At 48.3% G+C, this 13,831-nt stretch overlaps 1 protein-coding gene across 2 annotated transcripts; it reads right to left on the minus strand.

The window, feature by feature from the left end:
• Positions 1-85: 85 nt before the first annotated feature.
• Positions 86-9,583, minus strand: Ddx39a (DExD-box helicase 39A). Of its 2 annotated transcripts, XM_027406168.2 has the most exons (11): positions 9,427-9,583; positions 3,842-4,053; positions 3,601-3,728; positions 2,685-2,777; positions 2,243-2,426; positions 1,491-1,609; positions 984-1,115; positions 796-905; positions 577-721; positions 338-485; positions 86-240 (listed from the first exon to the last, which is right to left on the minus strand). In XM_027406168.2, exons 2-11 carry the CDS (start codon positions 4,047-4,049, stop codon positions 224-226), a joined length of 1,284 nt encoding a protein of 427 aa, XP_027261969.1. In that variant the 5' UTR covers positions 4,050-4,053; positions 9,427-9,583; the 3' UTR covers positions 86-223. The 2 variants fall into 2 exon arrangements, with proteins under 2 accessions (XP_027261969.1, XP_027261970.1); XM_027406169.2 differs by lacking the exons at positions 2,685-2,777; positions 3,601-3,728; positions 3,842-4,053; positions 9,427-9,583 and adding an exon at positions 1,831-1,891 and having other exon boundaries at positions 2,243-2,406.
• Positions 9,584-13,831: the final 4,248 nt, after the last annotated feature.

A 13,831-nucleotide genomic window follows, 5' to 3' on the forward strand; every position in this document is an offset into this window, starting at 1 on the left:
CTTGTTGGTGGGCATGACTGCTGGCTTGGCCTCTGAGTCCATGAAATGCTGACCAAGAGAAGAAAGATAGGTCTGGAGCCAGGCATCCACAGTAAAAGTTTATTCTTACACAGCTACAGCTTTGGAACAATATAAAAAGATACACCCATTTGTCACCTAGGAAGAGGATCTGAAGCAGCAGGTGGGAAAGAGGGTGGCCATGGTGCATTGGCTACACATATGGTTATCGGCTCTGTTCAACTGTAAAGACAAGAAAGAGTGAGGCAGTGAGGGAGGAGGGCTGTTGCTCTGGAAGCCCAGCTCTTTTGTGCCCAGAAGAATGGCCCTAGCTACTTACTGTATGTGGAGATATCTATTTCTTCTGGAAGCTCTGCCACATTAACTTCAAACCGATCCTGAACATCATTGAGGATTTTGGCATCATTTTCATCAGATACAAAAGTGACTGCCAGGCCTTTGGTACCAAAGCGACCAGCACGAGCCACCTGCAGAGAGATAGGGTCAGGAGATGGGCACCCCTCAGGATCTGAGGAAGGGCGGGGCCCTGGTCCACCCATCCAGGGAGGGGGCACTCACTCGGTGAAGGTAAGTATCGGAGTCCTCTGGCATGTCATAGTTGAAGACGATGTTGACTCGCTCAATGTCCATACCTCTGCCAAACAAATTGGTAGCCACCAGGATGCGCCGCTGGAAGTCCTTGAACTGCTGGTAGCGAGACAGGCTAGGGTGGGAGACAGAGGCATCAAACACTGGTCCCAGGGGCATCCTTGGCCATGGTGGACATCATGCACTCACCGCTCCTCCTGGGGCATGCCTCGATGAATAGCAATGGCTGGGAAGTTCTGTTCCACTAGGAGCTGGGCCAGGGCCATGCAACGTTGCACAGACTTGACGAAGATCACCACCTGAAGGAGAATGCCAGTTAGGTCCATGAAGAATCACCCACAGGCACTCATCTTGATGTGGGCAAGTGGGAGCATCACCTGGTTAAACTCTAGGACGTCAAGGAGGTCAAAGAGCTTCCGGTTCTTCTCACTGTCCTTGAGCTTGACGTAGTACTGCTGTAGCCCGTGCAGTGTGAGCTTGGTCTCGTCATCCACAAACACTTCCATGGGCTGTGTGGGAAGGGAAGCAGGAAGGGGCGAGCAGGACTCACTTCTGGGTGTCTCATGTGCCTGGAACCTTCTAGGGAGCAGCTCCTCTGTAGTGATGATTCCCAGAGGGCCTGTTGCACCCAACCTCAGTAAACAATTCTCTCCCAAAAGCCAGATGTAAGCTCTGCTCTGGTGTAGGTGTAACCACACTCAGCTCCCAGTTTGACAAACCAGGGGAAGTAAGGAGGCTGCGCCGGCCTCCCAGTATCCTCCAGGCCACGAGAGCAGTATGGGTGTCGTGGAGTGGCCCAGGCCCTTAGGGAGGGCCAAAGCTGCTGTGCTGAGGTGTTGGGGCCGTGGTGGGCAGGCGGCCATCTGGGGTGTCACCCTACTCACATCCTGCATGAACTTCCTGCAGACCGGCCGGATCTCCTTGCTCAAGGTAGCACTGAACATCATGCACTGCTTCTCATGGGGTGTCAGGCGAAAGATCTCTTGCACGTCCCGGCGCATGTCTGGATGGGATGCCAACATACAGCAAGCCTCAGTGTCTTGTCTGATTGATGAGACCCATACCAGAGAGGAACCAGCCCTCCCCAACCTGGGCCAGAAAATACTGGCACCATGGCCATGGTGGAGTGGGCCCAGGGGTGTCCCCGCTGCCTGAGGGGCTGGGCTCGGATGGGCGGGCGGGCGTGCGGGAGCGCAGGCATGGGAGGAGCCGCGGTCCACTTACTCGCTGCCAGCATGGAGCGGCCCTGCCAGTGCGCCTTGAGCCATGCTTCGGGAAAGGGAGCCTGAGGCAGAGACAGCCGCTGGCGTGAGAGCTGCAGCTGCTCCCCAGGACACATGCCCATCTCTCCCAGTCCCTGATGGGTGGCAGAGGCCACCCTACTCCTCCAGATTCCCTGGGGGTGCCTACATGTCCTAAAGGGATGGCAGCTCACGGGGCCTATGGTCCCACTCAACTTGGCGTCAGAAGCAGCACATACTCTGTCAACACTGGAACTTTTCTTTAGGTTTCTCCCAGGAGCCCTGAGGTCTTGCCGCCCATGTGACCCACTGCCTACCCCATCCATCAGGCCCCCTAGAAAGTTGCTGTGATTCTTGAGTGGGGAACCTGCTAGGCAGGCCAGTGGGATGCTCACCCAGCTGTTCCAGCATCTTGTCACATTCATCTAGTACAAAGTGTTTCACATTCCTCAGGTTCAGACTCCTGCTCCGTACAAGTGCCAGGATCCGGCCTGGTGTCCCCACCACAACATGGGGACAGTTCTTCTTCAACACATCTTCATCCTTCTTAATGGAGAGGCCCCCAAAGAACACTGATACCTATGGGGACAGAAAGGAAGCTGTTTACTGTCCATCCTAGCACACCAGCCTCATTAAGAACCCAGGAGAGCCTAAAGAGCAGGAGCAAGCCTGACAGGCTAGCACTGATAAGAAGAGGCACCTGGATCAGCACAAGCCTGTGGATGCTAGGCATAAATTATCAGGCTTTTAAGAAACACAAATTACCACTGACCTCAAGCTTGATAAATGATGCTTGGGCTGGAGCTGAGGCCCAACACAGCACCTGAAGAGGCTTACCTTGACACTGGGCATGTACTTAGAGAAGCGCTCATATTCCTTGCTTATCTGGAAGGCCAGCTCCCTTGTATGGCACATGACCAGTACAGATACCTGGAGGTAGGCAAGAAACATATTCTTTCCCAGAATCCACACTTACCCACAGTGTATCTATTATGATAATTCCATCTATACAAGTCACTTGAAGATCCAAACATCTCCACCTTCTCCTTAAGCCTATCTCCCCCTCAAACTCTCTCATGGCTACTAAAGCCTGTCTCCCTCAAGAGGCCAGGAACAGAGAATGGTATCACAGACTCTAAAGAAAAGGGTTAGTTACCCCATGTTGCTATGTCTTCTCGCCCACCCACAACACAGCCCTTACCACACTTGTGCCATGCCCTGACAGGACCAGCACCTACCCACCTAAGGATACAAACCAAAACCTTACACATGCTACTGGATAGCTCTACCACAGAGCCACATTGCAGCCCACCACACATGACATTTGTTAAATGGGGTCTTCCCTTGGCCTGGAACTCTCAATCCTGCCTCAGCTTCCTATGCTGGATTCAAACATAACTTTTTTTGTTGTTTTTTGAGACAGGATTTCTCTGTGGCTTTGGAGGCTGTCCTGGAACTAGCTCTTGTAGACCAGGCTGGTCTCGAACTCACAGAGATCCACCTGTCTCTGCCTCCGGAGTGCTGGGATTAAAGGCGTGGGCCACCAACGCCCAGCTCAAACATAACTCTTAAGACCCTAAAACTGATCTCTAATGGTGGTATTACACACCTGCATAACAAATCAGCAGTAACTGTGGTGACTGCAGTCAGTATAGTTTCAATTCCCAGCTTATAATCAAAAGCAAAGCAGTTTCATGATACCCAAGGCTGCTCTGCCACATGGAACCCATCCCAGAAAGAAGCCCACACCTACCTGGCCATTGATGGGCTCGATCTGCTGCAGGGTGGCCAGCACAAACACAGCTGTCTTGCCCATCCCAGACTTGGCCTGGCACAGGACATCCATACCCAGAATGGCCTGGGGAATACACTCATGCTGGACTGAGGAAGAAAAAAGTATATGAGTAAGAGACAGGATGCTGCCTCCCTGTATACTCCTCTGCCAGGGAAGGTCATGGCTGGAGAGGGGGGGGTGGCAACACCAGGTAGCATACCCTCTGAAGGATGCTCAAAGCCACAGTCAACTATGGCTCTCAGGAGCTCTGGCTTCAGCAGAAAGTCCCGGAAACCAGAACTGTGAATGGAGACGTAAGACCCTTTGACATCTTTCTTCGGGGGAGCTGGAGTGCTCTCCTGGGGTGCTTGGGGCTCTTCGTCTTCATCATAATCCAAAAGCTCATTTTCCACATCTTGTTCTGCCATGGCACTGAGAATGGAAGACAGAGAAGGTAGAGATGCATCTGAGATGCAGGCAGGAAAGGGTTTGGCAGGGCAAACCCTGTAGGCAAGGAAAGCTCAATTCTTCTCCCTTCAGCCTACAGCCCCTTACCACCCTCTTCCCAGCAACTCTCATCTGCTACACACTCACTCCCCAAGCAAGGCCACCACCCTCAAGCATCCTAAGGTCTTCTGATGGGGCTCAGTGACAGAACACTTACCTAGCAGGTTCTGTCCCCAACACCACAGATTAATCACAACTTTTTTTTAAACAGGATCTCACTATATCACGCTGGGTGTCTGAGACTTGCTATGTAAACCAGTCACAGAGATCTGCTTCCCAAGTGTTGGGATTACAGGTGTGCTCCACCTCAGCTTTTTTTAAAAATACAGTACTGGGGCATGTGGAATGCTTTATAAGCATTCCACCAACTGAGGAAAATCCCCAATCTTATTGAGTTTTTTTTGTTTTTAAAAAGACCTTTAATAGAAGCCAGGCATTGGTGGTGCACACCTTTAATCCCAGCACTTGGGAGGAAGAGGCAGGTGGATCTCTCTGAGGGCTGGTCTACAGAGTGAGTTCCAGGACAGGCTCCAAAGCTACAGAGAAACCCTGTCTGGGGGTTGGGGTAGGGATGGGGATGACACTTTAATATATAGGCTGGTCTTTGCTGAGATCATTCTCCCTTAACCTCACCAGTATTTGAATTACAAGCAGACAACACCTTGCCTGGTTAATTTGCCTCCTCCCTGACATTTAAGTTTCGGTACTAGTAAGTCTCCTCAGACCACCCATCCCAAGGACCTCCCGGTACATGCATGAAGCAAGACCTAGGACCTGCAGTTGTGACTGCCTTGGTGCTGAGAAAGCAATAGTGGGCAAGAAAGCAAGCAGCATCTGCCCTGCCCTGCCCAGCCTCCCCTGCTGTTTGTGGTCTACACTGGGGAATCATTAAGTGCTTTTATGAAGAGGGTTCCCACTGGGCTAGGCAAGCAAGAAAGCCAGCCAGCTGAGATGCTAAATGGAATCCACGGGAGACAAGCTCCCTGTCACTTCATTAATCCCTCAAACACCAAGTACAAGGCATACACCATCCAGGTTTGTCTTTTGACCTCCCTGGTCTGCTGAAATAGTTCCTGAAGTCAGATGCTGACACACTAGGACCTACTTCTGGCTCTCTTATGTATTCCCTCTGTGACTTTATCCAAATTCAGCCATTTCTTTATTTTTACTTTATATGCACTGGTGTTTTGCTATGGGTGTTGGGTTCCCTAGAACTGTAGTCACAAACAGTTGTGAGCTGCCATGTGGTTGCTGGGAATTGAACTCAGGGCCTCTGGAAGAGCAGTTAGTGCCCTTAATCACTGAGCAATCTCTCCAGCCTCAAATTCGGCCATTTCTCTGCTAAGGTTCCCCTACTTTATCTCCAATTATATGACTTTCACTCCAGACCAGTTACTAATTGCCTTCTCCTATCCTTAGGAGCTGAACTCCAAGAGGCCTACAACAAAGCTTGTGTTTCTCCTCAAGGCCCACATCCCCCATCTCATTCATTCCATTCTGAGATAGTCTTGACTGAGCAGCAAATCCCATCCAGTGAATTCAACTCACCAAATCCAGGCAAATCTACCTAGCCACTTCTCCAATAGGCTACCGTGCTGGCCCCAAGTTGAAGCTGCCTTTCTTTGTTTCTTTAAAATTGGAACAGCTTTATTGAAATAGTTATCTGCTATAAGATTCACCAAAGTAAACAATTCAGGAGCCAACCAACATGGTGGCATCAGCACATTCAACCTTCTGGATGAGCTGGAGATGGCTCCACGGTTAAGAGCACATGTTCTTTCAGAGGATCAGGATTGGATTCCTGGTGCCCACATGGTGGTTCACAACCACCCATAACTCCAGTTCCAGGAGACCCAATGTCCTCTTCTGGCCTCCACAGGCATAAAGCATATCAGGCAAAGCATTCACAAAAAATACTTTAAAAAAAGAAAAAAAGGAGTCTCTGTGCCTGGGGGTGTGGCTCAGAGATAGATGCCCAGCATGTGAGACCCTGGATTTCATCCACCAGACCACAAAGTGAAACTACCTTTGTACCCTTTAGCCATCACTGAACTCCCAGAACCATCAATCTGCTTCTCTCTCTGCAGACTAGCCTTTTCTGAGCATTTTCTATAATAGCATCATGAGGCCTTACTTTTCCATTCTTTCACTCTGCACCGTTCTCAACGCTCATCCACAGTACAACACGAATCAGCACTTCATTCCTTTTTTTGTCCCCTTTGTCTTTTTTTTGGGGGGGGGGTGGACACAGGGTTTCTCTGTGGCTTTGGAGGCTGTTGTCGTGGAACTAGCTCTTGTAGACCAGGCTGGTCTCGAACTCAGAGATCCTCCTGTCTCTGCCTTCCCCTTGGTCTTTAATGAGACATTTTTTTCCTTTTTATGGCCACACAATCTTCCTGCCTGTAAGCATATCGCATGGGGCCGTTTGGGTAACATCTGTCTGGATTACAGCCTCTCAGTGTCCACTGATCCCTATCCAGTACACAGCTCCCACAGAAGGCACGCACTCCATCTAAATCAAATCTGGCTCTCATCACTGTGCTGTTTAAAACAGGCTGAGGTTGGGCCTGCAGAAATGGCTCAGGAGTTGTTGCTTTTGTAAAGAACACAAGTTTGGTTCCTAGTACCTATCCACAACTATAATAGTTCCTGGGATCTAAGCCTTTTGGCCTCTTTGGGCACCAGGCAACTCAAGTGGTGTACGGCACACACATGCAGGCAAGAGTCACACGTAAATTTTTGAGTTGGATTTTCTCTGTGTAGCTGATTGTCCTGGAACTTGCTCTATAGCACTTGGGGGGAGGAGGGTCTCAGAGTGAATATAATAATACACCATTTGCCATCACCACAGCCAAATAAAATATTTCCAAAATGTCAGGTGGTGGCAAACATCCTTAATAACAGCATTCAGGACAGATGCAAGCAGACCTGAAGAGTTTCGGGTCAGCCTGGTCTACACAGCCAAGGCCTACATAGTGAGACGTTATCTCCCTATCTCAACAACCCCCCACCCCCCACACACACCTTACCACATGCATGGGTCATGATCTCCCCTCTCCAGCACCATTTAGTTGGGTGCTTATTCTCCAAAAGTGTACTTCTGTTAGCATCAATTTAAAAGAATCCTTCTTAGCTGGGTGTGGTGGCACACACCTTTGAGCCCAGCACTCGGAAGGCAGAGGCGGGCAAATCTGAGTTCAAGGTCAGCCTGGTCCACAAATTGAATTCCATGCCAAGGCTACACAGAGAAATTCTGTCTTGAAAAATAAGCAAACAAAAACACTCATCTCGCCAACCTGATCTCATATGTAGAAGAGGACCTGGCAGTCAGCAGCAGTGGTGGTAAATGACTGGAACTACAACTAGGGCCTTAAGGCGGCAAACTTACACCAGTCCACTGCAGCAGCAAAGGGACAGGTTCATTTGCCAGTCAAGAAAGGTTACTACTCAGTAGGAAAGGGCAGGATTCCCCAGAATCCACATAGAAGTGACAAATTGTCCCTCTGATATAGACAAATACACCACATACACAAAAAGTGTGTGTGTGAGGGGGGGGAGAACATGGATGGCACACACCTTTAATCCCAGCACTCTGGAGGCAGAGACAGATCTCTGAGTTCCAGAACAGCCTGGTCTACAAGAGCTAGTTGGAGGACAGCCTCCAAAGCCACAGAGAAACCCTGTCGCAAACAGCACCCCCTCCAAAAAAAGAATTTGCTCAAGATGGAGTGGAGCATAAGGCCAACAGCTGGGAAAAACAGGCATGGAAAGAGAATTATCCAGGGGCAATAAGGAGGACACCAAATAGGTCAGAGCCATCCCCGGGTAGAGTAGAACCAGACATCTCTGGCTCAAACATGTGAATGGCCAAGATGGTGTATCTATTTTTATTTGAGAAAGGGATTTATGCAGGACCTAGGCCAGCCTTGAATTCCCGATCCTCCTATCTCAACCCCGCCCCCCCCCCCAAATGCCCAGTCTATACTAAAATGAACTTTAAAATTGCCTGGGCAATTTTTCCAGTGACCTCCAGGCCAGCCAAGGCTACATAGAGATCTTATTTCAGCAATAAAAAAAAAAAAAAAAAAAAAACCTTGGGCATTCAGGACAAGAGAGGTGTGGCAGACCGGTTAAAACGCTTGATGCTTTCGGGCGATTTTTCAGTTCACAACCACCTTCTAACTCCAAGTAGAGGTTCGAGTCCCTCTTCCGGCCTCCAAGAGCACCTGCACACAGTCATTCACACACCCACGTGAATAAAAAATTCAAGGACAGCCTCAACTTCATGAGAACCTTATGGCCCCCTCATACATATGTACTGTTTTGAGGCAGTATAGATCTAAAAACGTTTCTTGTCCTAGTTAAGGGATAAAGGTGAAGCCGAGCGTAGTGGTGCACGCCTTTAATCCCAGCGCTCCGGAGGCAGACACAAGTGGATTTCACTGAGTTCATAGTGAATTCCAGTGTACAAAGATCCTGTCTCAAAACACGAGATGGGGCTGAGCGTTGGTGGTGCATGCCTTTAATCCCAGCACTCGGGAGGCAGAGGCAGGCGAATCTCTGAGTTCGAGGCCAGTCTGGTCTCCAGAGCGAGTTCCAGGACAGCCTCCAAAGCTACACAGAGAAACCCTGTCTAGAAAACACAAAAAACAAACAAAAAACAACAGCAACAAAAAAAGATGGGATACACCAAATGTTTCAGGAACGAGTTGGGGTGCTACTCGGAGCGGATACCCACAAATTCGTCAGGCCTGGGTTCCATCAGGTACAGAAAATGAAACAAGTGAACCCAGGAAGTGGCTATCCCAGACCTAAAGTTTCAATCAGGGCCAGAGAAGATGAGATGCAACCGGGCTGAGCCGCCTCACACCGGGAAGGCGACACCGGGTGAAAGACCCGGCTCCTGTGAGCCGCCACACCGGCCTCCCGAGTCTGGAGGAGAAACCTCCTGGGAAAGCGGCAAAGGAAGACAGGAGGCAGGTGACTGCAGACTCTGCCCACGAGGGCCCGGGTCGTCCGGCTGCGACCCGAACCCCAGCCTGAGGCCGCCCTCTGCATCAATCCCGCCACGATACACAGGCCGGCCTCCGAGGGCCGCCATAACACCGTTCCCGGAAGCCGACACACTAACGGCTGGCCCGCCCCTGGCGCATGCGCGCGGGAGCCCAACGGCCGCCAGCTCGAGGTGGGTTCCTAACCGCCCTGCCGCCTCGCGCCCACTCCTCCCGCTGCACCGCGGCGTCTTCAGCAAACCCACAGCCCCGACTTGCGGCCCCGAGCTCGGGACCCACCACTTACCTGTCGCCCGGTTCGCCTCCGCGAGCTGCGAGGAGAGCCGTCCGTCTGGTTGTACGTCGCGCCCCTGGACGCGAGCGGCAACGCTTCCTGTCTGCGGCCCGACTCGGGTCTTGCTCACTGGGCCGTTGACTTATCACTCAACTGAGGAAAAAGTGATGATTGGTTTATAAGGACGCTGTCGGCCGGCTATTGGTGAAAGGGGTGAAAGAGGGCGTGCCTGCAGCCTCAGGTTCATTGGGTAATCAGGAGTGGGCGTGTCCTATGGGGCTGAGCTAAGCTGCGGCCCCGCCCTGGCCCGTCACGTGAGGTGAGTGTAGGGCTAAAAGGATGCTGCCATATTTAGTACTGGCAACCGCCTGTTAATTGCCCATGCTTGTGCCCCACCCTTTTAAAGTGTAGTTTCCTGCTGTCATAGAATTTTTGACTCTTGTCTGGTGGGTCGGTTGGTTGCTTTTTTTCCAGACAGGGTTTCTCTGTGTAGCCCTAACTGCCATTGAGCTGGTTCTGTAGATCAGGCTGGCATAGATCCACCTGCCTCTGCCTCATGATTGTTGGGATTAAAGGTGTGTTGCCGTCACCACTTGACCCAATTTGTTTGTTTTTTGGTTTTGATTTTTTTCTTTTCTTTTCCTTTTTTCTTTTTTGGGGGGATTTGAGACAGGCAAGGCATGTGCCACCACTACTTAGCTCATTTTTTATTTATTATTATTATTATTATTATTATTATTTGGTTTTTCGAGACAGGGTTTTTCTGTGTAGCTTTGGAGCCTATCCTGGCACTCGCTCTGGAGACCAGGCTGGCCTCGATCTCACAAAGATCCGCCTGCGTCTTCCTACTGAGTGCTGGGATTAAAGGCATGCGCCACCAACGCCCAGCTCTTTTTTTTAACCCTTAAAAAGAAATTAAAAAGCCGGGTGTTGGTGGTGCACGCCTTTAATCCCAGCACTGGGGAGGCCGAGGCAGGTGGATCTCTGTGAGTTCGAGGCCAGTCTGGGCTACAGAGCGAGTTCCAGGACAGCCTCCAAAGCAACACAGAGAAACCCTGTCTCGAAAAACAAAACAACACAAAAAAAGTTAAAAAAAAAAAAAACAAAAACACAAAACTCTTTTACTCCTACGTTGTATACACTGGACTCAGTTGGTCTCCTGCCTCAGGTTCCCTAGTAAAAGATCACTACTCCAAAAAAAAAAAAAAAAAAAGCATTGGCCATAACCTTAGTTTATAGCTCCAGAAAGCCAGCTATTTGGGGATTACAGATGATACAAAAGAGACAACAGACCCTGCGTTCTGAAAAGGTAAACTTCTCCATTCTGCCCTTTGTTCTTCTCCCTTCCCCATCCTTAGCTACAAAAACCCGGTCTTGAAGCATGTTATCTGCATTGTCTGGAACTCTGGTCACTGTGTTGCTGGGTGCTACAACCTGATCATGGTGCAGTCAAATACTGAGAGAAAATAACCAGATAAAATAAAGCCTACTCCAGCTGCTAATATCCTCTAAACTCCCCTTTATTTCTTTTTTTTTCAAACATAATTCTTGTATCTAGTAGCTGGGATCACAGGACCTACCTTGACAGTAAGTAATAAACAAAACTTGTTTGGTTGTTTTTTGTCAAGACAGGGTTTCTTTGTGTAGCCTTGTCTGTCCTGGAACTCACTCTTTCGACCAGGCCGGGCTCAAAAATCACAGAGATCTGCCTGCCTCTGCCTCCTAAGAGCTGGGATTAAAGGCGTGTACCACCACTGCCAGGCTGCTAGGGAGGTTCTTAGAATTTTCTCTGTATTTGGTGGTTTGAGGATGGAACCAAAACTTAACATGCTGGGCAAACCTCTGCCGCTGAGCTACAGCCAGTCTCATTGTTTTAATCTGGTCTTGGGATTTGCTTTTTAGATTAATTTTTAAAATATTATTTGTATGATCCTTTTGCCAAGATATATTATGTGTACCACATGTGTGCCTGGTGCCACTCAAGGTCAGAAGATGGCTTTGGATCTCCCTCGAACTGGAGTTACAGACTACTATGAACTGTCATATGGGTGCTGGGAACCAAACCAAATAAACCAAATAATTTATTGTTTATTATTGTTGTTGTTATTAGGTTTTTTAAAGACAGGGCTTCTGTGTGGAGCCCTAGCTGTCCTGGAACTTGCTCTATAGACCAAGCTGACCTCAAACTCAGAGATCCACCTGCCTCTGCCTTCAAAGCACTAGGATTAAAAGCATGTACAACCAGCTGGGCGTTGGTGGCGCACACCTTTAATCCCAGCACTCGGGAGGCAGAGGCAGGCGGCTCTCTGTGAGTTTGGTCTACAAGAGCTAGTTCCAGGACAGCCTCCAAAGCCACAGAGAAACCCTGTCTCGCAAAAAAAAAAAAAAATGTGCACCATCACGTCCACCTGACTCTGGTTTTGATTGTTTGAGCTAGGGTTCATGTAGCCCAGGCTGGTCTGAAAACCTTTAATTCTCTGAAAACTACACAAAGGTAGAAAAAGGAGAGAATAGATCCCTGATAGTCATCACCTGACTTCTACAGGTGTGCTGTAGAATAGGTGTATACACACACACACACACACACACACACACACACACACACACACACAGACACCTCCAAATAGGAAATGGATCAGTGAAATATTTTGTTCTCAAGGACACATTCATGATAGCTGTCTGTGTTGTGGCTCATGCCTGTGATACCAGCATTTGGCAAGCTGAGGAAAAAGGAGTTTAAATTCCATATTAGCCTGGACTATATAGTGAGATCCTGTCTCCTAAAGTGCAGTTGGTTTGAACAAATTAATAATTAACTCAGAGTTACCAATGATGCATCTATATCACATTTAGGAAAGAAATCAAAGCACCTCCCCTTGGTGTCATTAAATCAAGGGCAAGCCCTGATTTGAATTTTCTACATTGCTCTCCCTGTCTGTCTGTTGTTTGGGCCTGAATCTGTACCTACCTTAAGGCTGTCCTCTGAATCTGTTCTCGTATATGTCCATAACAAAGAGCTTTGCTCTGTCTTTTTTCAACAGCACAGGGAGTATCCCATGGGGGAAGGAATGAGGGATAGTTTATAGAAATCATTAACAGAGGTTTACAAGGGAATAAGTCGGCAAATCCAACTGACCCAGGTGACAAAAAGTATTACAAATATTATCAAGCAATATCCATATATTGATTTTAACATTCATGGCAAATATTACTGTATTTGTTGTTTCCAGCAAATGATTATCATAACCAATATATAAATACGCATGCACTATCTGTGGGTCAGGGGCATAGACCAGTATGTAATTTGGGATTTCAGCTGTACATTAGCTTAGGTTGTAAAAACTGAATCCAAGTGAGGCTGAACTTACATTTTTCTCTTAAAGGCAGTTTAAACAGACAGACTCAGTACATGGTAGAATAACAGTCTTAAGTGTTTTTTTTTTTTTGTTTTGTTTTGTTTCGGAGACAGGGTTTCTCTGTATTGCTTTGGAATCTGTCCTGGAAGTCTTAAGTGACCTTAAGGTATACTAACTCTGGCTGTGAGGTCTAATAAAAGTACCAATCTCTTAGCATGTAAGAGATATTTTATTTGATTGATTTCTTTTTAAGGCAGGGCTTCTCTGTGTAGCCCTGGCTGTCCTGGAACTCAGTTTGTAGACCAGGCTGCCCTCAAACTCAGAGATCTGACTGTTTCTGCCTCCCGAGTGCTAGGACTAAAGGTGTGCTCCACCACCGCCCAGGGAGAGGTTTTCATAATACTACATTATAGGCAGAGTTTTCCTTTCTGCCTGCCAGTTCCCAAATAACTGACACAGCGACTCAATATTAATTATAAATGATTGGCCACTAGCTCAGGCTTATTGCTAACTAGCTCTTACAACTTAAATTAACCCATTTCTATTAATCTATGTATTGCCACATGACTTGTGGCTTTACCTGTCCTCCAGCATGTTTTGCTCCCTCTTAGTCTCCTGGCTACTCCACTGACTCCAACCTTCTTCCTCCTAGCATTCTTAGTTTGACTGTCCTGATTATACTTCCTGCCTGGCTAGACAGTTCTTTTTTTTTGTTTTATTTTTTTTTTGTTTTTTTTTTTGTTTTTTGGTTTTTCTAGACAGGGTTTCTGTGGAGCATGGAGCTTGTCCTGGAACTCACTCTGTAGACTAGGCTGGCTTTCAACTCACAGAAATCTGTCTGCCTGTGCCTCCTGAGTGCTGGGATTAAAGGTATCACCACCACCACCCAGCTGGTCAGTTCTTTATTAACCAATGAGAGTAATATATATTCACAGTGTACAGAAAGATTATTCCACAGCACTATATAACCACAATACATAACAAGTAGGGGGCTGATTCATTTGTTAGAGTTCCTTGCTTACATGCTCAGAGCTCTGAGTTCTGTATAAACTGGGCAGTGC

Source organism: Cricetulus griseus, chromosome 3 (assembly GCF_003668045.3).
Source record: "Cricetulus griseus strain 17A/GY chromosome 3, alternate assembly CriGri-PICRH-1.0, whole genome shotgun sequence".
Taxonomy (NCBI): domain Eukaryota; kingdom Metazoa; phylum Chordata; class Mammalia; order Rodentia; family Cricetidae; genus Cricetulus; species Cricetulus griseus.

Bases quoted from the DNA above. Each gene is read 5' to 3' on its own strand.
- Ddx39a (XM_027406168.2), bottom strand. From the start codon at position 4,049: ATGGCAGAACAAGATGTGGAAAATGAGCTTTTGGATTATGATGAAGAC. The intron at 2,427-2,684 runs GTAAGCCTCTTC...CTGTCCCCATAG, and splicing joins AGTACATGCCCAGTGTCAAG to GTATCAGTGTTCTTTGGGGG. The intron at 1,116-1,490 runs GTGAGTAGGGTG...CTTCCCACACAG, and splicing joins GCAGGAAGTTCATGCAGGAT to CCCATGGAAGTGTTTGTGGA.